General features: G+C 39.7%; 2 protein-coding genes across 3 annotated transcripts; one reads left to right on the top strand and one right to left on the bottom strand.

Annotated features, from left to right (window-relative positions):
• Positions 1 to 14,199: 14,199 nt before the first annotated feature.
• Positions 14,200 to 17,888, top strand: cryabb (crystallin, alpha B, b). Its single transcript, XM_039662395.2, has 3 exons — positions 14,200 to 14,503; positions 15,158 to 15,280; positions 15,457 to 17,888. The coding sequence occupies exons 1-3, from the start codon at positions 14,321 to 14,323 to the stop codon at positions 15,658 to 15,660; spliced, it is 510 nt and encodes a 169-aa protein (XP_039518329.1). The 5' UTR covers positions 14,200 to 14,320; the 3' UTR covers positions 15,661 to 17,888.
• Positions 17,764 to 22,216, bottom strand: cfap68 (cilia and flagella associated protein 68). 2 transcript variants are annotated; one of them, XM_039662398.2, is made up of 4 exons: positions 22,160 to 22,216; positions 19,946 to 20,194; positions 19,055 to 19,124; positions 17,764 to 18,945 (listed from the first exon to the last, which is right to left on the bottom strand). In XM_039662398.2, the coding sequence occupies exons 1-4, from the start codon at positions 22,160 to 22,162 to the stop codon at positions 18,788 to 18,790; spliced, it is 480 nt and encodes a 159-aa protein (XP_039518332.1). In that variant the 5' UTR covers positions 22,163 to 22,216; the 3' UTR covers positions 17,764 to 18,787. The 2 variants fall into 2 exon arrangements, with proteins under 2 accessions (XP_039518332.1, XP_039518333.1); XM_039662399.2 differs by lacking the exon at positions 22,160 to 22,216 and adding an exon at positions 20,879 to 22,137.
• Positions 22,217 to 22,673: the final 457 nt, after the last annotated feature.

Genomic DNA, 22,673 nt, shown 5'->3' with positions numbered 1-22,673 from the left:
TTCCAGAAGTTGTTTACCATAGTTTGTACTTCTTTGAGCCTCTTGAATGGGTAAGTGGTGTAGTCAACAGTTTTGAAATCTCCACTTTGTGTAGCTCGACCAAGTAGCAAGTTGTTCGGCGTGATGTACTGAATGCGCTCTTCTCGGCTCTGGACTCTGGCATCGATGGGTCTCTCGTTGGCAAGATTAGCAGCTAGCTGCAGCACTGTCAGGAACTCACTAAAGGTTAGGCCTTCTACATTGCCAAGGCTTTGAAGGGCTCTCTTGGTGACTTTGACAGCGGCTTCGGCGGCCCCGTTTCGGTGAGGCGAGTCAGCTGGGAGGATTTTCCACATCCAGGTGGTCTCATTTTTGGCAGCATACTCTTTAAGTGACTCTGTGCTCTTTTGATCCAGGTAAGTGTACATCTCTTTTAGAACAGATCTCGCCCCAACAAAGTTTGTACCAGGATCAGACCAGATTTTACGGGGATGGCCTCGGACAGCAGTGAATCTCTGGTAAGCAAGCAGGAAGCTCTCCGTTGATAGTGTGTTTGCTAGCTCGACATGGATGGCTCGGCTGGACATACAGCAAAACACGACGCCCCATACTTTCATGGTCACTCTCTTCTTGACATCATCCTTCACATGGTAAGGTCCAAACAGGTCAACGGATGTGAACTCGAATGGTGCCGCAGGACTTGACCTCTCTCCAGGTAAGTTTCCCATTATCTGTTTACAGATTCTTGCTTTTGCTTTCTTGCAGACGATACACTTATCAACAACCTTTTGGACAATGATCCTTCCTCTGATGACCCACGCCTTTATCCTCATCCGCAGCAGGGTTCCCGCCACTCCCTCATGTGACTCACTGTGTGCTTCTCTAGCTAGCAGGGTGGATAACCAAGCTTGGAACGGTAAAAGTGGAACAGCTCTGCGGTCTTCTCTAAAGGTCTGGATTCTGCCACCACAAACTAGAAGTCCACTTGTCTGATCTCTGTAGACAACTAATCTGTCTGTTGTGGTGGTTGGGAAGTTGACACCCTCTTGTGCTGCTAGGCAAAGGTCTCGAAACGCATCTCGTCTCTCACTGACTGTAAGGACACCCGAGGATGGCACTGCCTCCCACTTTTCTTGGTCTCTGGTTTTGGCACTCAAGAACTTTTTAGCTGCTCTCCAGATCCAAGCCACAGTCCCAACCAGCCTTCTCAGGTTGCTGAAGCGCTTTCCATCGACTAGTTGTTGGACTGCTTCTCCTGCTGGTGGTCTTCCAGACTCTAGCAGGGCTGGATTATGCGCTGTCTTCAGGCGACTTCTGGTTAGCAGTGCTACAAATGTTTTTTTCTGGATCCTTGTAACTTTGTCTCGAGCTTGGGCTGCAATGTCTCTGGCGGACTTCTTCGGCCACTCATCGTCAGGAAGTTGAAGGAACTTTGGACCCAACTGCCACTCGGAGTCTTCGGTTAGGGCATCTGGACAGGCCCCTCTGGTGATGATGTCGGCAATGTTTGCTGGCCCAGGAATCCACCACCAGTCCTGGACATCGGTACTACCCTGGATCTCACCGACACGGTTTGCAAAGAAAGTCTTGTAGCCATAACTCTCACGCTGTATTGCACCCAGGACTGTTTGACTGTCAACAAAATGGTACCATCTCTTGACCTGGAGTCGGCAGTGTCTCTGGAAGTAGGTCTTGAGGCGGGCTGCGAAGACTGCTCCGCATATCTCAGCTTTCACAGGATCCCCTTTGTGGTCAAGAGGGGTCAACTTGGCTTTGGATTCGACCAGTCTCACAACGACACCATGCCTGCAGTTCCAGTGAAGATACATCACTGCGCCATATGCGTGTTGGCTGCCATCAGAGAACGTGATGGCACTGGGCTCTGCGCAGAAATCTGGTGGAGTCAGGGATCTGACGAAACGAAGTTGGCTCAGGTCAGCATATTCTTCAAATAGCTTTATAGCGTCTTCTCTGAGACCTTCAGACAAAGCAGCATCCCACGTGTCCTCTAGCCCGTATTTTACTTTGGCTTCTTGAAAAGCTCTCCTGACCAGGATGGCACCCTTTTGCTTAACAGGAGTCACAAGGCCGAGTGGATCGTACAGGCTCGAAACTTGGCTTAGCAGTTCTCGTCTGGTGAGTGGATCAGGTGTTTGATTTCTGACCTCTTCCTTGAGCAGGTTTTGACCAAGACGCATATTTCTCTTCTTCTTCGAGAAGTTAACTGCAGCCATGACATGGAGTTTGTCATCATTGATAATGTAACCAAGGCCGAGGGCTTTGTTGTCGTCTTCCGTCAGCTGGTTTGGTAGGATCATAGTCTTTGGCATCTCCTTCTCGGGTTCTTTCCTCCCACTTTGAATGGAATAAACCCAGGGCTTTATGTGGAATCCTCCAGCTTTCAGGATGCATTTGATGTTGGTTGTGAGGCATTTCAGATGGTCAAGATCGTTGTGTGAAGTCAGAATATCATCGACGTAGACATCTTCTACCAGCACGCGTCTCTCTTCCTTGAAGTGACTAAATGAAGGCAAGTTTGCAGTCTCTCGCATGGCGACTTGGGCTATGCAACCGGCAGGTTTATCTCCGATGTTGACTCTTGTAATGGCAAAATCTTTTATTTCAGCATCTTCACTGTCACGCCACAGGAATCTATGCAGATGGACCTCTCGATCTTCCAGCCAGACAGAGTTGTACATTTTCCGAATATCGCCTAGAGCAGCGTAGACACCAGTTCGAAACCTCAGTAGGACAGCTCTGATCGGGTTCAGGACATCAGGACCTTTGATGAGGATGTCGTTCAGACTGAGACCTCTGCACTTTTGACTGCTGTTCCACACTAGTCTGACTGGGGTGGAGACTGAGTGTGGATTTGGTGCAATGAGATGACTTATGTACCATACTGGCCCAGTCCAACTCTGCAGGACGTCTTTGGGCAGCTTTACTGCGGCTCTGCGGTTCACCATCTCATGGATTTGAGCAGCGTAGGCTGCCTTCCACTCAGGTTCTTTTGACAGCTGCTTCTCAGTTCTGATGAATGTTGCCTCAACTGCTCTCCTGTTGTTTGGCAGGGTTGCTGGATCTTCTGCCCAAGGATACTTAGCATGCCAGTGTGGTTCAGTGCTGTGTACATCTCCAGTCGTGTAGGTCAAGCCATTTCTTATGATCTCCATCTCCCTTTCTTCTGCTATCGTCATTTCCTTACCCCCTGGCTGGCAGTTTCCGCAGCGACATCCTCCACATCTCGGCTGGCAGGCGGCTCCGATGCTTTCCCACCTCCACCACTTCAGAAAGTCTCTGCTGCTGGTGGCTGTGCTAGACTGGATCTCGGGTTGGTCAGGATACTGGCAGGAAGTTAAGTCTGTAGTGAATTCTCGATACTTGACTGCTGAAGTTCTCATCGATCTAGCAAAATGAGTCTTGGACGAGTGGGCCTTCAGCGTGACTTCCTCGAAGAGGTCTGGATGCATGCCCCCAACTGTCTTGCCGAGTGGACCGTCCCAGAGCACCAGATCACCAACTGAACTGACTTTTTGGGGCACCAGCTGTCCTTCTTTGTGACTAATCAGAAGCTGGATTTCTCTGGGTCTGATGAGGTCCTTAAGGGGAACAGCAGGGAAGATCTTCTTCAATTTGTCAGATGGAACATGTCTGTGCACTTCTGCAATCTTGTCAAGTCCATAACAGATCAGCTGGTGGGACTTCAAAGTTCCTCTCGGAGTGCTGACACGGATTTTGAGGAGGTAGCGCTTGGTTGCAACAGACACTTTCATCCCTCCGACGCCATGTACGACTAGTGTGACATCTTCACTGCGGAGGTTTAGTTTGCTTGCAGCTTTATGAGTTATGTAATTCGTGTCAGATGCAAGGTCAATAAGTGTTCCGATTCTTTGCCCGTCATTGGCAGTGACGTCAAGGAGCATCAGGATCACCGGGTACTCGTGCAGACCAGTCTCCTCCAGAAGGCCTCTCTCTGTTGCGGTGGAGTTATATGCTTGAGATGCAATGTTGCAGAAAGCATTGCGACACTGCTGCGCTAGCTCAGGTGAAAGTTTGGAAAGAAACTCTTCCTGGGCCTCGGTGTGTCTTTTCCCCTCAGCTCTCGTCGGACAGAACTTGGGTCTTTGGGACTGGTGTCTGGGCAAGGGACAAAGGAGGTAGTGGTGTTGGTCTCTACACTCTGGATTCCCACACAGATAAGTAGTTTTTCTGCAGGGTTCGTTGTGGATTTCGAGGCACCTCTCGCAGGCTCCAAGCTGTTGCACTGCGTCCCTCTTTTCTTGGAGCTTTTTAGTGGTCCTAAACCTCCTGCAGATATAGAGTTTTCTCTTGTGTTTTGGATCTCCGCAGATGATGCAGCCTGCTAGTTCACTGCTGGATTTAACCGTCCGTGTTCGAGCATGCTTTGTTTGAAACCTGGTCTTCTCCTTGGCAGGGTCGATGTCTCCCAGCTGTTCTAACTGCTCGTAGATGGACTCTTGGGATCGGAGATATGCCAGTAACTTGTCAAAGCGGTTCCAGTGGGTCACAGCATTGTTCGGGTCAGTAGCGTGGGTAAGCCAGTCTTTCTTCAAAGACTCTGGCAATTTACTCTCAATGGATTTTAACACTAGTGGGTTTTTTATGGCTTCTGCATTATTCAGTTCAGTCAAATCATAGAGGGCTTTCTCCACTGCTTGGATGAGTTCTAGGATTCTTCTTGGGTGATTACCACGGACAGGGGGGATAGCTTGTAGCTCTTCGACAATCTCAATGGCGATGGTGGTTTGGTTTCCGTAACGGTTCTCTAGGACTCTGAAGATCTCGTCTGCTGAGGTGTAAGTAGAGAGCCGTAGATCCTTGGCCACTCTTTCGTCGAGGCTATCAAGCAGTTGAAATTTCTTCACCTCTTTGGACCCGGTTGGTTCGCCTTGCTTCTGCAGAGCCTCCCATTCTTTCCTCCATCTGTAGTACTCACGTTGGCTGCCAGTAAACTTTGGTAAAGCTGTGGCTTTGAGCTTTATGGCTGCAACAGGGGCTGCGCTGTGGGCTGTGACAGGTACCTTATTGGTGTCCTCTTTAATTCTTGCTGCTCCGATCAGGGCGGCTTTCCTCGACATCAGCTTGGGAAATTGGATTTCGAGCTCCGTCAGCCGACGAGTGGAGTCTTGCTTCTCGGCTAGGGGAGCCCAGCGATTCCAAGTCTGGTGCGCTTCTTTGGCTTTGTGCACCAGGCTCTCCAAATGGTGGAGCATAAAGTCATATGCCTCCAAGGGTGTGTTAGGCTGAGCGGAGAAGACGTTCTCGGACTCTGCCTCTGCAGCTTTTAGAGCAAGGGTCAGTTCTCTCTCACCAAATGAGGCCCATAGTGTCTCCTGGACTAGGTGCTTTACTTCTTTTAACCTCTGCTCACACTCTTTCTCCGTCTTCTCGAGGTCAGCTCTCTGCTGGTCACTTAACTCAGGTGTGGCTTCCGCTTCGGTTCCTCTGCCCTGTTCAATGTAAGCAGCCTCGACCTCCTCATTTACATCCAGCACTTTGGCGCCCTCTGCTGTGAGTCTTTTGAAGTTATCTTGTAGCTCCTCTACAGACATCTCCATATGGGTCCTCTTTATATGGTTGGTGAGTCGGGAAAAAAGTCTTTTTACTGTAGTTCGCTCCAATTTCAGCTCTTCGAGTGACTTGGACTCGGCCATGTTGCCTTTTTTGGCTGTTGGACTGACAGGTGGACGGCAGATAGTTGATTTCCTCCAGGCCCCCAGGTGGAGTCTCTTTCCCTCTTTGCGGTGGGCTTTTGTGGAGTCTTCACTGGTCACGGCCGGTTTCCTTCTGGCCAGGCCGGTTTTTCACTGTCAAGTGTTTTCTTCTAGCTGTGAGGTGTCCACACTTAACAAGGACAAGACTTCGGATTTCACTCAGATAAATTTATTTTGACCAGTTCAAGTAACAGGAGTAACAGGAGTAACAGGTGAAAAACCTTTAAATACAAAAAATAAAGCATTTTGAGTAAACAGGTATTATTCACAGTCTCAGTAAACACAAGTCAAGGTAAGTATTTCAACCAGGTAAGTATATTTAGATGTATAATGTCCCACAAACAATTATATTTTAACAGGATTTACTAATCTGTATTTTACACTGTAAAAAATTGTAAGCCAGTACAACAAAAAAAATCTTAGTACCAATTTCCTTCAGTTTTTTTTTGTTTACTCAACTTTTGTAAATAATAGTTATACTAACTGAAATTAAGTTGTCACTCACACAAAAAATATTTAATTGTGTCAACTTAAGATTGTTAGTTTTGTGGAGAGGTGCAACTATTTTTTAACAAAACTTTTTAAGTTGAGCCAATTCAACATTTTTGGTCTGTAGAACTCAATGTCTTTTGTTGAGTGAACAAAAAAATCCTATTGGAAATTGGTACTAAGTAATAATACGTTACGACTGGAAACTAAAATAACATTGCTTAAGTCAAAAACTGAAAACAGTGAGTCAATGTTAACAAAACATTTATTCTTGTTGGAGGCAACAAGTACACTTACAAACTGTTATAAAACTGTAAGTGTAATTTGCAACACTGCAAATTGAAATAATAAAATACTGCATCACAGTAAAACAGTTTTACAAAACACTGCCAATGCACATGAGGAACACAATCTTTCCAAATTTAAAAGACCATCCATCTACAAAACAATGGACTTTCCATCCATCTACAAAGAAATGTTTCAAGTAAACATGAAACATTTAAAGGGTTAGTTCACCCAAAAATGAAAATTAAGTCATTAATTACTCACCCCCATGCTGTACCAACCCCGTAAGACCTCCGTTCATCTTCGGAACACCAATGAAGATATTTTTGATTAAATTTGAGAGCTGTATAACTACCACATTGGCTGCCCAAGGAACTGGCTCTTGACGGCCCAGAAAGTCAATGAAGAAAATGTTTAAATATACCATGTGACTACCGTGGCTCAATTATAAGTTTATCAAGCGACGAGAATACTTTTTGTGCGAAAAAACAAAAATAACGACTTTATTCGACTATTCCTTTTCTTCCTTGTTGGCCTGAAACGAAACTTCCTTAGATTTCCACGACGCATGCGCGAGAACTGAACTGAAGTAGTTAAAGGAGATCGCAATTCTCGCGCATGCGTCGTGGAAATCTAAGGAAGTCTCGTTCTGGCCTACAAGGAAGAAAAGAAATAGTCGAATAAAGTCGTTATTTTTGTTTGTTTTTTCGCACAAAAAGTATTCTCGTCGCTTGATAAACATATAGTTGAGCCACGGTAGTCACATGGGATATTTAAACATTTTCTTCATTGACTTTCTGGGCCGTCAAGAGCCAGTCCCTTAGGCAGGCAATGTGGTAGTGAGACAGCTCTCAAATTTAATCAAAAATATCTTCATTTGTGTTCTGAAGACGAACGAAGGTCTTACGGGGTTGGTACAGCATGGGGGTGAGTAATTAATGACTTAATTTTCATTTTTGGGTGAACTAACCTTTTAAATATCACCTGAATCAACAAATATCAAGTAAACGAATAAGCATTTGGCCTTTTTAGAGAATTCAACCCAGTACAAGTCGTAAACATTCAAAATATTTAAGCCAAAGCGATTCAACAATGAAAATTGAAATACTGCAAGTTAAAGGACAACTCCGGCGCAAAATGAACCTTTGGTCTAATTACACATTGTTACCTATTCAACCGTTGTCTGAGATTTGTTTTCATGATTGCTGAATGTAAATAGTTTTATCTCTAAAAACAGTTTAGCCTATTATGCTAGTATAATGCTAGTATATAGGGCATAGAGTAATGACAAATAAAAATTGCTTGTTATTACCACTAACAAGGCTCAAAATAGCCCCACACTAACACGATAGCATAATAAGGGTCCCTACATTCAAACCGAAGCATTGAGAACTTTGTCAGTGTCCATACAGTTTAATAAGAAGATATTTTATACACACAGTCAACTCGCGAATACAGGAAGAAGCCATCTTTGAAAAATAGTCTCTACCAGTCGATCTACGAACACCGATCCAAGTGCTCTGAACTGTGCAGAATCTCATATGGTCCGTTGTTTCAGGAAGAAACACAAACATGAACCGTTTTCTTCTCTTCAATATGTACACGTAGACTACTGTTCGCGCTCACCTTATCACCTTGTTCACATCTCACCAGCGCACTTGGATCGGCGTTCGTAGATCGACTGGTAGAGACTATTTTTCAAAGATGGCTTCTTCCTGTATTCGCGAAGTTGACTGTGTGTATAAAATATCTTCTTATTAAACTGTTTGGACACTGACAAAGTTCTCAATGCATCAGTTTGAATGTAGGGACCCCTTATTATGCTACCGTGTTAGTGTGGGGCTATTTTGAGCCTTGTTAGTGGTAATATTTGTCATAATACATTTTTATTTGTCATTACTCTATGCCCTATATACTAGCGTTATACTAGCATTATAGGCGAAACTGTTTTTAGAGATAAAACTATTTACATTCGGCAATCATGAAAACAAATCTCAGATAACGGTTGACTAGGTAACAATGTGTAATTATACCAAAAGTTAATTTTGCGCTGGAGTTGTCCTTTAAAGGGATAGTTCACTTTGAAATTAATTTTTGATATGTTTTATCTTACCTCAAGGGCATCCAAGATGTAGGTGTCTTTGTTTCCACAGTATTTTCAATTTTGACATTTTTCAGTCAAACCGTTGTTGTCTATCAGTCATACACTGGAGGCTAAGGGGGTCCACCAAAGAGCATGCACAGAGAAGTCCAAATTAAACATGATTTATTGACTCGTAAATGTAAGTACACATTGATGGCCTAAGACACGAAACGAGCGGTTTGTGTGAGAAAACGAACAGTATTTATATCGTTTTTACCTTGTGTAATCACAGTGATCTGAATCAGTTGTTCAATGTCCAACTGAACCGAACTGAATCAGTTCAATGTTATGCCGGAAGTGATCGCTTGCGTGTGACGTCACTCAATATCTACACGGAGATTTCGGAAGTTTAACCTTTTACTAAACATATTTAGATATACCGAAATAGTCTTCCATTGCGATTTCCCGTATATCTAAATATGTTTAGTCTTATCTAAAGAGTGAAGTAGGCGCGCAAGCGATCACTTCCAGCGCATGCGCAGACCGAAGCGCCCGTGCCATCAGATCATTTTGCCATGGCTATGATTACAAGAGGTAAAACGATATAAATACTGTTCGTTTTCTCACACAAACAACTCGTTGTTTGTGTCTTAGGCCATCAATGTGTACTTACATGTACGAGTCATTAAGTCATGTTTAATTTTGACTTCTCTGTGCATGCTCTTTGAGGTGAACCGATTAAGGACCCCCTTCACCTCCAGTGTATGACTGATAGACAACACCGGTTTGACCTAAAACATATCAAAAATTAATTTCAAAGTGAACTATCCCTTTAAACACTGCTGTTAAAACAGTATTACAAAACACTAACACTGAGTATCGATTCAACCATGAAAATTGAAATACTGCAATAAAACAGTATTACAAAGCGCCAACACTGAATATGAAACGTAGCTGAACAGTAGCAAATGTAAACATTTTAGAGAATTCAAGGCTAAGTCTTTAAAATTCAAATTTCACTAAACAATATACATTAACATCCTAACAAACAACATCATTATGCCAAAGGTACCCACCAACAGTAAAATCATCTAAAACTCCCTAAATAGCAAGTAGCTCATTCTTTAGGGACTTGACTCTGTTGGTGCACTTTTCTCCAAATCCCACAAAGATGTTCTGCACTGCCTCAAATGTGTATTTTAGTCCTTTTGAATACTCAAAGTTCACCGCATAGAGAAGTCCAAAGAGTACCATGAAAGCAGTAGGAAAGTCAGGTAGGTCCTCCATGACGACGGTTTCCTCAAAAATGATGGCGAAGTTTAGACATGTCTTTGTTGTCTGTGAGATATCGTCCTCTATTTCTTTCAAATCAGTGTCCTAAGAATGATAAAAATGTCATTAAAAAAATGGTTGTGCATATGAAAAAAAACAAAAACAAAGCTCAAACTCTTGCAAACAAAACATGGCACTCTGACAAGCAGGACAAGGATAAGAGCCATGTGATCAAGCTCACCTGCCTCGTTACTCACAAAAGGAGGTCCGGATGAATAAAAGGAAGAGCGAGAACAGTGCAAAATGAGTGAAGACCAGGCCTGGATTATTTATGTTACGTTTTATTTATGCGTCTCTTGACGCTCAAACATAAACAAAACGTAACGTAAATAAAAATCTGTTTAAGAAAAAAAAAAAAGACAAATGTGAATGATCAGTTTCATGAAAGGCAATTTAATGAATGAACAATGAATTTGCACTGCAAAAAAAGCTTTTCTTTAATTAAAAATTAATATTTGTGTCTTGTTTCCAGTCCAAATATCTAAAAAGTCTTAAATCAAGATGCATTTACTAGATGAGTAAAATACTAGTAGAATAAAAGTAGAAAGCAAAAATAAGTGAGTTTTTGTTTAAAAAAAGCTAAATTATCCGATAAGAAAAATAAATTAATTCAAACAAAAACAAGAATATTTTTCCTATTCCATTGGCATACAATTTAGGTTTTTTTTAAATTAAAAATTCGATTAATTTATTTCCCCTGAAAACCAGACAAATTATCTTATGGCTTTAAGCCTAACGTTACTCATCTAGTAAATGCATCTTGATTTGAGACTTTTTAGATATTTGGACTGGAAACAAGACACAAATACTAAATAAGAAAAGCTTTTGTTGCAGTGTATAACGTTACCTAGGCTTATGCTTTTTATTTTTTTTTTAGCGTATGACAGCTGCTGCACAGAGATTTTTCAAAAATCATTCTCTTCAGAAATTTATTAAATATTAATCAATATATACTGTTGGAGCAATTAATCAGAATTCTCAGTTGCCCTTTATTATTAGCAGATGGAGAGGAATGTGCGCGACTGAAAAAAATGATAACGTTACTGTGCAGCAAAAGCCATCACAACAAAAAACTTAACGTAAATATTTCACGTCACGTTAAAATAATGAAAAATAAAGCTTGATAGATTGATTAAAATCAAGCTAGATAGATTTAAACATTCGGTAATGTTGATATCTTACAATGTTAAAGTTAGTGGTGTTTATATTTTTTCTCCAAATTAACTAATAATCAACTAATTCAGAAGTAAAGTACAACAAAAAACAAATAAAAGCACTCACCATATATTTCTCCGTCTGGATTATTATCGCCCACGTGCTGCCTCGTTTCTCTATTTTTCTTCGGCCGCTTGATGAACAACACGCCTGTTATTCTCAAGTTGTTTCTCCCGCATTAAAAAGTGAACGTTGACGTTGAGTCATAGCAAGTTTGAGCAAAGGTCACGTACTGGGGGCGTGGTTTGGCACGAGAGAAAAAAATAATGTTTATAGGAAAACATGCTCCTAATTCTTTTTAAATGTATTTTTTATTTAAATTTAAAATAAAAAAGAACTCTTTGCTAGGCTAATTGTGTTATGTTCTGTCTGTGAACCCAATTACGCAAACTAGTGAGATGAGAGCTTTGGCGCCCACTAACGAACTTCACAGTAAAAGTCTTAATGCTTAATTAATGCTGCCTTCACGTGCTATCTTAAATTTCCTCCAGCTTTTGAAATCGTGATTTTGACTTGAGGTCAATTTTAAATTAATTTCCTTTTTATTATTTTTTTTCTTTTTTTTTTGATGAAGAAACTAATATTTATAAGAATTCCAATACCACGTGAAGGCAGCATCATTTCCAGAGTTCATAATATTGCTGTGCACAATATACTACTACTACTGCTGCTATTACTACTAATACTAATAATAATAATAATAATAATAATAATAATAATAATAATAATAATAATAATAATAATAATATTATAATAATACATTATTATTATTGTACATCATCTGTATATTATTATTTATACAGTGGGCATTATTTAATTGACAATAATACTATTATTCAATTCAACTTTATTTTCAGACTTAAAGTCCATAAAATGTATGTGCGTCTATCTATCTATCTATCTATCTATCTATCTATCTATCTATCTATCTATCTATCTATCTATCTATCTATCTATCTATCTATCTATCTATCTATCTATCTATCTATCTATCTATCTGTTATTTTACAGCTATATATTAGGCTCAATGAAGTTATTTAAAAAAATAACTAAACAACCATGTTTCTTCAATGTCACATAAACAAATTGTATTTGTATCAGTATTTGCTAGTGGGAGGGCAGTTACTAACTTAACTTAATAAGTTGGCGGAAGTTTTTTGGATGAACTAGCAAAACCTTGTTCACAAAACTAAACTTTTTAAGTTTATGGAAAGAAACTTGGTTTAGGTTGAATAAATGTATTAAACATAGTTGTGCTGACTTTTTCATAGAATTTTGCTGAGCCAGCACAACAAAACCAGTCATTTGAACCTTTTTCAAGTTGGGTTTTTTACAGTGTAAGCATTAACAAGTCTATTGAAGCATTTACTTACAAATATAAAAGGTAAAAAGCACACACTTTATCCATAAACATCCAAGGATTTGGTTTTAGCAATTTATTTCTTTAACTATGCAGTGACAATTTTTAACTCACACCCACATTAACACACTTAGCTTATTAAATACATTTCTGCACCTAAACAGTTAAGGATCTGAACGTCAGTCCATATGAGCTTACCGATAGCCTGTCACAATCAAAAGTCTCATTCCTCACAGTGGATGCATAATGCTTCTGCCGTCCTCTCAGTCCATTTCATTTCAGCCAAATGACTGCATTGTGTGTGTATATATGCTCCCGCTCACTTAACTGGGCACGAGCTTCTGATTACCCCAATTTCATTCACCTGGTCGCAAGTGTGCCAAGGCGCGCACAGTCACGTGCGCACTACCAATACAGAGCGGCACGCAGATAGGACGCCATGGAAGAGGAGGAAATGAGACAGGCTCACAGGAGACAAAACACAGCGCGACACTATCCCTCACAGCCTCGCTTTCATTCTCATTAAAAATCAAAGATGGCGCTGCCGTGAATAAGGTGTATTCGAGTTAGTTTTTCTCCCCTCGTGGAGTTATTTTATTTTTCTCCTGTTATTGTTTGCATTATATCTTCTACTAATAATTCCTCTTTCTGAGAAGACCTTTTGTTGGATTTTTGACTTGCAAAGTACCCTTTTTTTAATAAATCTACGTTGCCTGGAGTATTGCCTTGAGTGTTTCGTTTGGGTCCAACACTACCTCCTTTGTGGTTAAGTGGTCGCCTGGAGTATTGCCTTGAGTGTTTCGTATGGATCCAACACTACCTCCTTTGTGGTTAAGTGGTCGAACATTCAACTCTCCACTCCAGAGACCCGAGTTCGAGCCCAGCTTGTGACACGCACTGAAACAGAACTGAACATATATATACAGGTGTTAATGGTGACTGATGAACGTGATTAGTGTTCTTGACAACAACTGAGTGATGAAGGCAGGTGATGACGAATCAACGAATCCAAACTGACGTGAATGTGCCAGCAGTTATTTTAATTTGGATTAATATTTCACAAGATTACAATTTTACAGTATTTTTGATCAAATAAATGCAGCCTTGGTGAGAATGAGAGACTTCTTTCTAAAACTTCTAAACTCCCAAAAATATTTAAAAATCTTACCAACCCAAACTTTGGAACACTAGTGTGAATCAAATAGTCACCAAGTTCAGCATTCGTGCCCCCCTCCCCCTCCCAAGCTCATTATATTAAAGTCCGCGTACGTTGTCCAGGCAGGCGGTTGTTCATGGGGATTGACTTTGTATGGTGTTTAGCCTGGCACAGTTATCTCAGCCGCATTCACTGTCAAATCCTGTAAAGACTAAACCCCCAATTGGGCTCAGAACCTAAATATGCATGGGCACATCACCTCTGGGGCATCCTAATCTTTGCTGGCATTAAACAGACCAGCGGAATGGCGAGCAACCAAAGACTTCTCTTGATAATGGCATGTTTGCTGGAACAGACAGTGCAGTTTCCAGTGCTGTGAACATAGGGTACCATCAGCACTATTCGGGGCTTGCACTGTAATCCAGTTGGTATCTGAGTGAATTGAAATCTGATAAGCTCTTTAGATAACTGCAGTGAGAGATGGTTGAAAGAGGGGACGGGGTAGCAAGCAGAGGACAGTGGGAGGGCCGAAGTGAAAGAGGCAAAGGCAGGCAAACAGTTTACATCATTATTCCAGAAAGATCCACAGCTGGCTCGTCTGCCAGGGGCCGTCGGTGTCGCTCTATTTAAGTGCGCAGGCATAAGAGCCAGCAGTTTTCTGAGTGCTGCTAAGACCCAGACACAAAATGGACATCGCCATCCATCATCCATGGTTCCGTCGCTCCTTCTGGCCATCCTTTTTATCCAACCGAGTCTTTGACCAGCACTTTGGGGAGCCCGTCTCTGAGACCGATGTGATTCCCTCACTGTACTATCCACGACCTTTCTTTCAGCGCTGGCCAAGCTGGGTGAGCGGTGGCCTTTCTGAGGTGAGCTGGAAACCTTCCCAGTCCATTTTTTTTTTTACTTTGTGGTTAATTAAGTGTGTAACATTAAAATTACTATAGTTGAAAGAATGTCTAATTTGTTAAGTCACTATTGCAAAATAAACTGGGTGACCAGGACCCAGACACAAAGTGGAAGGGCTTGTATCAACCTGAAGGGTTTTCATCTCCGATAGTTATATAAGCTCTGAGCAGAGTCATAAATGAACACTGAAGCAGTGTTAAAGTTAATGAGATGATTAAGTGAAAAATTGAGTGATAATTGAGCATTATTGAACAAGCAGAACCACTAAAGGAGAAAAACATCATTTTAAGGTGATCAGTGTTCACTTTATTTGGGCTCTTGACCCTTAAATCATTAACTTTATATTTTGTTTGGCTGCTGTGCATGAGTTACAGTATTTAATTTCACCCTAAAAATCTGTGAAGCCTGTCAGTGAAACTATTAAGATTTTATATTGGAGATTCTGTAATATTGTAATGTTGAAAACAAAACATCTGAAATGGTCTGAAAAATAAACAGTATATATATATATATATATATATATATATATATATATTATTTTTTTTTTTTTTTAATAATTGGGAACATCAGATTAGCTGAGACAAATTATAAAATTAGTGTCTTTGTTTCCTTAGATGACTATGGAAAAAGATCGATTCATTCTACATCTGGATGTCAAACACTTTTCACCAGATGAGCTGTCAGTGAAAGTCAATGGAGATTTCATTGAAATTCACGCTAAACATGAGGATCGTCAGGTAGTACTGCGACGCAATACCTAAACCAGTGCCATGTGACTGGCTTTATTGTTTAAAATCCACATGTCATCACCAAGATCACTGGCCTTGTGCCACAAGTAAACATTGAGTTAGATGAGTGAAAGATGGACCATTTGTTATCACCTGCTCATAACGACGTTGTGCTTTCATTTCAGGACGATCACGGTTTTGTCTCCCGGGAATTTTTAAGAAAATACCGTGTCCCTGCTGGTGTGGATCCAGCCTCTATCACTTCTTCCGTGTCTTCAGATGGCGTTCTGACGGTGACAGCCCCACGCAAGCACTCGGACGGCCCGGAGCGCACCATTCCTATCACCCGTGATGACAAGCCCACCCTGGCTGGGCCTCAGAAGAAGTAAAGCTGCTAGACTTCCATGTTATGTCCCTTGTCTTCCCCTGTCCCATTGTGCTCCTGCTAAATTACAAGGGAATAACTTACTGACAGGCCAAAATGGCTATGTTGACTTTGCTAAGGCTGCAAGAGAAACAAACAGATATTAGGCTGAAACTCCATCAACATCAAAACTGTAAACAGTCTCAAAATGATAAACGATTTTCAGAGAAGTACAGTTTTACAATAAAGTATTGTTTGCTGCTGACGCCACAAAGAGGCTTTTGTATATTATCTTGCAGGCTTGACTGCAAGACAAAGTGTTTGAGAGTAGGAGGAGTATTTGTCATTGGAATTTTTGGATTGGAACAAAGACAAACAGGCAATATTAGGTCATTGTGTTAAACTGAGATGACAAAAAAAAAAATCATTATGTGTGATTCACTGCACACCTATTTAAAAGGGTGAAAAAAATTAATCTGTTCAATCAATGTACGTTAAAATTATTTGTTACATCCAGATATCATAATCGTTTTGTTGTTGTTTGAAGTAAAGTTTATTTTTGAGTTAATAATGGATTCAGGACCAGAGTATACACATAAAGGCTAGTTGGAGCCCGATCTTATGAAAGTTCGTATCTATAGCACGAATGTCATTTCTCGTGGCATTTATATGTCAAAAACAGTTTTTGCGTGTATATGGTACGCGTTTTTCGCCTGCATATGATACGCACTTTTTGGCGTATAATACGCACGAAATCCCCATTTCGTATAAATGCCGTATAAATGCCACGAGAAATGCATTCGTGGTATAGATACGCATCTTCATGAAACTGTGTCACCCTGCACAGACAAACACATTTGTTGGGTTTTGTCTGATCAGTGTGTTAAACTTGTTGGCGTCTGTTGGGGTTTGTTTTCACCCGACCGAACATGTTCAATCAGCATTTGTTTGTGAACATGGCAGTTATTTTACATAAAATTCTACACCCAACTATCAATTTGTTTGTTGCCGTTTGTCTGTGCGGTGCGAAACGGCCTTAAGGGGATGTGGAAAATAAAAGTTATTGAAAAGTGACGGTATTTCATTGATTGGACCTGATTTGTAAGTGTTGATGGCACATGCATGGCCATTGCTTCACATTTTAAAGATAATCTATGTAACTTTTGGCCCTCTAGCTGTTAAAAAAAACAAAACTCGCATGCATTTTGCAGAGGAACATTGTTTTGGATTAATTGGATTAATGTGAACTCTGTTAGAGAGCTACAAACGGCAGTTTATCTGTTCAATAAAATACCTTGCTCACCTGTTGATTAATAAAAACGCCATCTCCGCGTCACTTTTACAACATTTCAAATGCCTTAGTTCTCGCCATCTCCAACAAAACCCAATGTTGATTCTGGTTTTATTATGAGCTTTTTTGAGTTCATTTTTTGCCAGCAGACTCTACTCTGTTCGGCGTTTTTTTTTTTTTTTTTTTTTTTAGGAGTGTTTCTCTGGAGTTTGGAGATTTAGCTGCTCCCTGTTAACTGCTCAGTGACAACTAACCTACGTCACTCCCACACCATTCATGCATCAAAAAACCCGGAGGAACTGTTATCCATTTACGGATAGACAAGCACAGGCAAGTGGCATATGTACGCAATTTCATTGGTACACAAACCATCTTGACCGGTCTAAAACAATAGGGTTACCACAGTGAATTGGGGTAAGAAGAAAAAAAAAAGTTTTGAGAGGAGGATTGATATTATTTTAAACAAAAAATAATTACATAGCTTTCTCATGACAATAGCAGGAGCAGATCTTTAAAACCCAGGCTCAAATGGAGTTCTACTGTAAACCTTTCAAATAAAAATATAAAATAATGATATATAATGTTAAACAGGTTAGCATGGTACATGGTGACATGTTGCCAAGAACAAAAAAAAAATTAAAATGATCGTCCGATGTGGTGGGAATGGATCATAAAACATTCATTAATGCAAGGTTTTGAAAGCATGTTGTCTAAAAGGTCAACTGTTGGTCCCCAAAATAATTTGAGAATGAGATGTGCGCTGGGTGTTTGTGAGTGTGAATAAGTGCCAAGAATTTATATTGTTTGCAGTCACTGAGACTATTTGGTTTCTTAGCAATGGCTCACTTATTCAACAACGGCAAAGCTGCTAATAGCAAACTAGATCAGTCATTTTTTGATATGGAAAACTAACATAAGCAGGCTCAGACGAGGATGTAGAAAACCTCAATAAACACCTCAATGCTTCAAATGCCTAAACTACTGTATTATCCCCAATAGGAGGTATAATTGAGAAGCTTTTTAAAACATGGCGTTGCTCTTTTTATGGCTTACATTCCTTATTAATCACAGCTAACACACTGAATTAACTTGTTAACATCACGAAATATGAATTAATAAATATTGTGGACTCTGTTCAAAACCAGTGTGACTTATTTTTTTCAAAATTATTTTTTTCAACAAACTATTTGACAAACGATTAGTAGTCATCGGTGGTTTTCAACCCCCATAATAATAATAATAATAATAATAATAATAATAATAATAATAATAATAATGATATCTAGAGAGTACAGCTGATGTATACAATGTATAATTCAGTGAATGGAAGCAAATGATATATGCACAAAATTGCTGAATTAAACACGTGAGATTTACTGGATTCACACAAATATTAAAAAAGAAAAGAAAAGAAAATCCATTGATAAGGATAATCTTGGTAGACTTTCTCATGCATGGCTGGTCATCTTTTTTACACAGTTATCTTTAAATGTTAATACATGTAAAAATGATCAAATATTTTAGAATGTATCAGGATGGAAGATATTTGATATGCCACTAAAAAATACAGTATGTTGAAATTTTAAACTCATTTTAAACTCAAGTATAGGTGCTTACTAAAATTATTGACTTTACACCATGAATCGAGGTAAATCAGCAAGTGCAATATAATTAAGATGCAAAAAAATCTAACCTCAAAATTATGGGAAATTAATCATCATGGGTTATGTAGGCTATAACATGATTATACAAGAAAAAAAAATAGACACATGCTTCAGAAAAATTCAACAAATCAATACTTGACTATGGATCACTCACAGAAGTCAGTGATATTGAAGCTGATTTCATTTAAGCAGGGTTGTTATCCGCACTGTGGCTCTGAAGTCTCCTCTGTCTTTTCTTCTCTATGTTGAGGGCCTGTGAAGTCCAGTCTGTTGCAGGAGTTTGGCACACACTTAGTGTGTGGAGGGTTCAGTTCTGGTTGGTGGCCAGGGAAGCTTCTTGACTCTCTCTTTGGTGCTGATAAAGTGGAAATACCAGGGTCTTAACATACGGATTATTATTTGGTTGAATTTAAAAAAATGATCAAAATTTACATAAATAATAAAGTATATTTAAGAAAACCTACTTGAGTAAATCGGCCGAACATCAGGTTTATTGTAGCTGGAATAATATGTGGTTTCAAAATAGTGAGAGAACTGTGAGGGGGAACAAATTCAGTGTTATTTCACCGTTGAGCACAAAATAGAAGATTTGGACTAAATCGCTTAATTCATACGGATTAGTTTTTTATAACCTCTTTATGAACTTTTTGAAGCGTCAAAGTAGTTGCTTAGCTTTCAGCAGAGGAATTGAAAACTCTCAGATTTCATCAAAAAGATCTTCATTTGTGTTTCGAAGAAGAACGAAAGCCTCATGGGTTTGGAGCAACATAAGGATGAGTAATTCATGACAAAAAAAAATCATTTTTGGGTGACCTATCCCTATATGTAACAGTTAAAAATGCATATTACAATAGCAAACCAAGTAAGCTATCATTCAAGATAGCTTTCACATCCAAAATTTTACATTTTTAAGTTTTAAAATGATTAAACAATCTATGTTCAATGTTAAAAATGAAGGGGAAAATGATGTGCCCTTTTTAGTGGAACATCTTATGATTAACCACACCTAGTAACAAGTCATTATTGTTTTATATTTAGCCTATCTGAAGCAATGAAATCCAAACATTTTAAACGTGACTTAGGTGAATATGTGTTGGTTTCACGGACAGGGCTTGTATTAAGCGCAGGAATAGGCCAATAGGGCACTGAGGTAAATTTTATAGGCCATATATATGTGCCTTAGAAAAGAAAACCTATGTGCAACTTGATGCAAACCAATGACACTGACGTATTTATGATATGTCAGTGCCAGTTTCTTTCAGTTAAATCAGCTCAAATATTCATTTTAGTCTGGAACTAGGCACCTTGTCTGTACGTCTATGGTTCTACCATGTTTTTTCCGTAACAAAACCAACCTGGTGCGGAAGGGGGCGTCGTAACGCCACAGTCCGGCGAGTGTCAAACCTCTCTTCCGACCAGTTACCGATGAGGGTTGCATTTGAATAAGAGTCTTCTTTCGTTGAGGATCGCCATCCGTACTGGTTGAATTTCGCCTCATCAGTAAAATCATACCAGACTTCAGATTGTCCAGAAGCCCGAAGCATCTGATGAAAAGCAGAGCTGTTTCTTATCCATGGAAACTCCATGTAGATATAGCCTATCGCCTGAATAGAGAATTCATTTTGAGAAATAAAAAAGATAAACGTTGTTTTTAACAAACTGCAACCACAGCAATATACAAAATGCCCATTAATAGTCAACTGTTTTGCTGACATTGAACAAAACTACATTTTTTTTCTGCCAAGTGATTTTATAGGCTAACTTTAACGTTACGTAGCATTCTTTTATAGTAGCCTAAGCAACATTTTCAACTGATTTTGAAATCAAATAATTATCACTAGCAGCTAATAGCCTAATGTTCTTGTTATAGACTACTTTTTATAATAAGTAACGGCCTAATAAATTTCTAATAGGCTACAACTACCCAGATAGCAACAAAGTCTGGGCCGAGTCTGGCTTATATTCGGCACTTCTGGCTTAATTCTGGCACTGTTTTTTTCACACTCTTGTGTCAAACAGTACTAGGCTAAGCTCTGGCTGGAGTCTGGCTAACCAAAAGAAACAAATCAAATTGTATCTGTTTGGCTAAGCTTTGGCTTGAGTTCGGTCTGCCAGAATAAGGAAATTTTTAAGCTGAAGGAATGTTCTTATATCAGTAAATTAGCCTAGAACACCTACATTTTGTGGAAGTCGCTCATTAACGTAGCCTACCAGTAGCCTACGGCACATTACATTTTATTTACCAAGTTTGAAGTGAAATCAATACTTATTTGTAAAGATGCACTCACCTTGCTAAGAACGCCAAGCAGTCATGGTCTCCGTGGAAACGCACATGACGCAAACAGTATGGCAAGCCGTTTTGCTTAATTGTACCCCATACACTAGACCTCACCTTGGGGTTCTAAGCATGCGTCAAAACCGCCGCCATCTTGGAACAGGTGTCTTGTCATAGGAAATAGCTAGGTAATGCTGCTATCTCTGCCTTTACTTCGAATTCATTGATGGTGGCGGACTTTTGTGCAGCGTATGATGTTCACGGACGAAATCTGAACTAGGAAGAATGTTTTCTTTCTGGAATCAATGATAAATACATGTCTGACCGTTGGAAGTTCACAAACCAAAAAAACAAGAAAAATCGCATTCATGATGATTTATGGTGATTTTATTTCCGTTAGACCTGTGTCTACTACATTGACGCTGATGCATTAAAGTGGAGGGGCTCCCCTGTTTTAAGATGGCGGCTCTATTGACGCATTCGTTCCAATGAACTGCCGTAGCCAAGGTGAGGTCTAGTGTATATGTCTATGAATTGTACCCAGATTCGTAATTTAATTTTTACTAGTAAGAATTCAATTAGAGAGTTTTACAATTCAATTAGTACTTGTAGCAATTACAATAGGCCATATGCACGCATAAGTTCCGCATTTGACGCAAGGCTGGTCTTCAGTTTCCGGTTGGGGAGATTTAAAGCGGAGGAAAAGCGAGGAAAGCGGGATTATGGCAGAGTCTTCAAAATGTACTGTCCTCCCGTCTTTGAAACAAAATTTTAATAAGTTTAGATGTAATTTTATATATTGTTATGTTTATTTAATATAATAAACAAAGAAGCATAAACAAAAAGTGTCTGTTTTTCCGTTTCATTAGAATAGCAATATAGTATAAAAACGAGTATAATTCTCGGCATAGCATTGAACTCTACAATCGGCGGAACTAATCCAGCATTAGACCTTCACCAGAAATACCGCTATGCATAGAGCCCATTAGAGAGCTCTCTAATTCAATAGGAAGGATTACGATAAGAGAACTCTAATTATTCGATTCTTATGGTGCGTTCACGTGCTTTGGAAAATAGGATATTTTCCACTTGTGAACTGGTATTCTGTGTTGTTCGTTCAAGTGCTTTTGTTGTTGTAATGTGGTAAAAAGATGGAGATCCAGACCTGTTATTTAGCTAAAACTATTTTAGATTGCTTAAGTCATCTGCAACAGCAAGAAAATGATTTATCAAAACTCAAAAGGTAAATAATATGCTGTATATTTTCTAGATTATGAATAGTATATATTTTTACCATTCATGACTCCCGCAGTGATCTCCGCCATTTTGAAATGGTCAAAGGTTATCTCATCTTGGCAAAATATTCTACAAGTTGCCCAGTGGAAAATACCACATGAGGGGGTGTTCATACATTTTCCACGTCAGCTTTTGGTATTTACCATAATTACCAGAGCACATGAAAGCACCATTACTAGAATGTATTTGCAGAGCGCTTTAATTTAATGAGCTCTGCAATTGCATTCTTACTATTAAGAATTGAAGAGCTCTCTAATTGTAATTCTTACTAGTAAGAATTGAATTGTAGAGCTCTCTAATTGAATCCTTACTAGTAAAAATACAATTACAACGAGTAAGGCTGGATACAATTTAAGCTAATACGGCTTGCCATACAACCAGCGGTTACCTTACGACACTCTCATAGACTTCCATGGGGAAGTAACGCGTGTCGTGGCGCTAACAAAGTTCCAAACAAAGCATTAAATTAATTCCATTCATTTAATTTATTGTTTTTCAAGTGCACTGGTTGG

The sequence above is a fragment of the Pimephales promelas genome, chromosome 4 (assembly GCF_988280905.1).
Source record: "Pimephales promelas chromosome 4, fPimPro1.hap1.1, whole genome shotgun sequence".
Lineage (NCBI taxonomy): Eukaryota > Metazoa > Chordata > Actinopteri > Cypriniformes > Leuciscidae > Pimephales > Pimephales promelas.
Note: the sequence above shows the minus strand (reverse complement) of the source record. Positions and strands in the feature narration are given on the sequence as shown.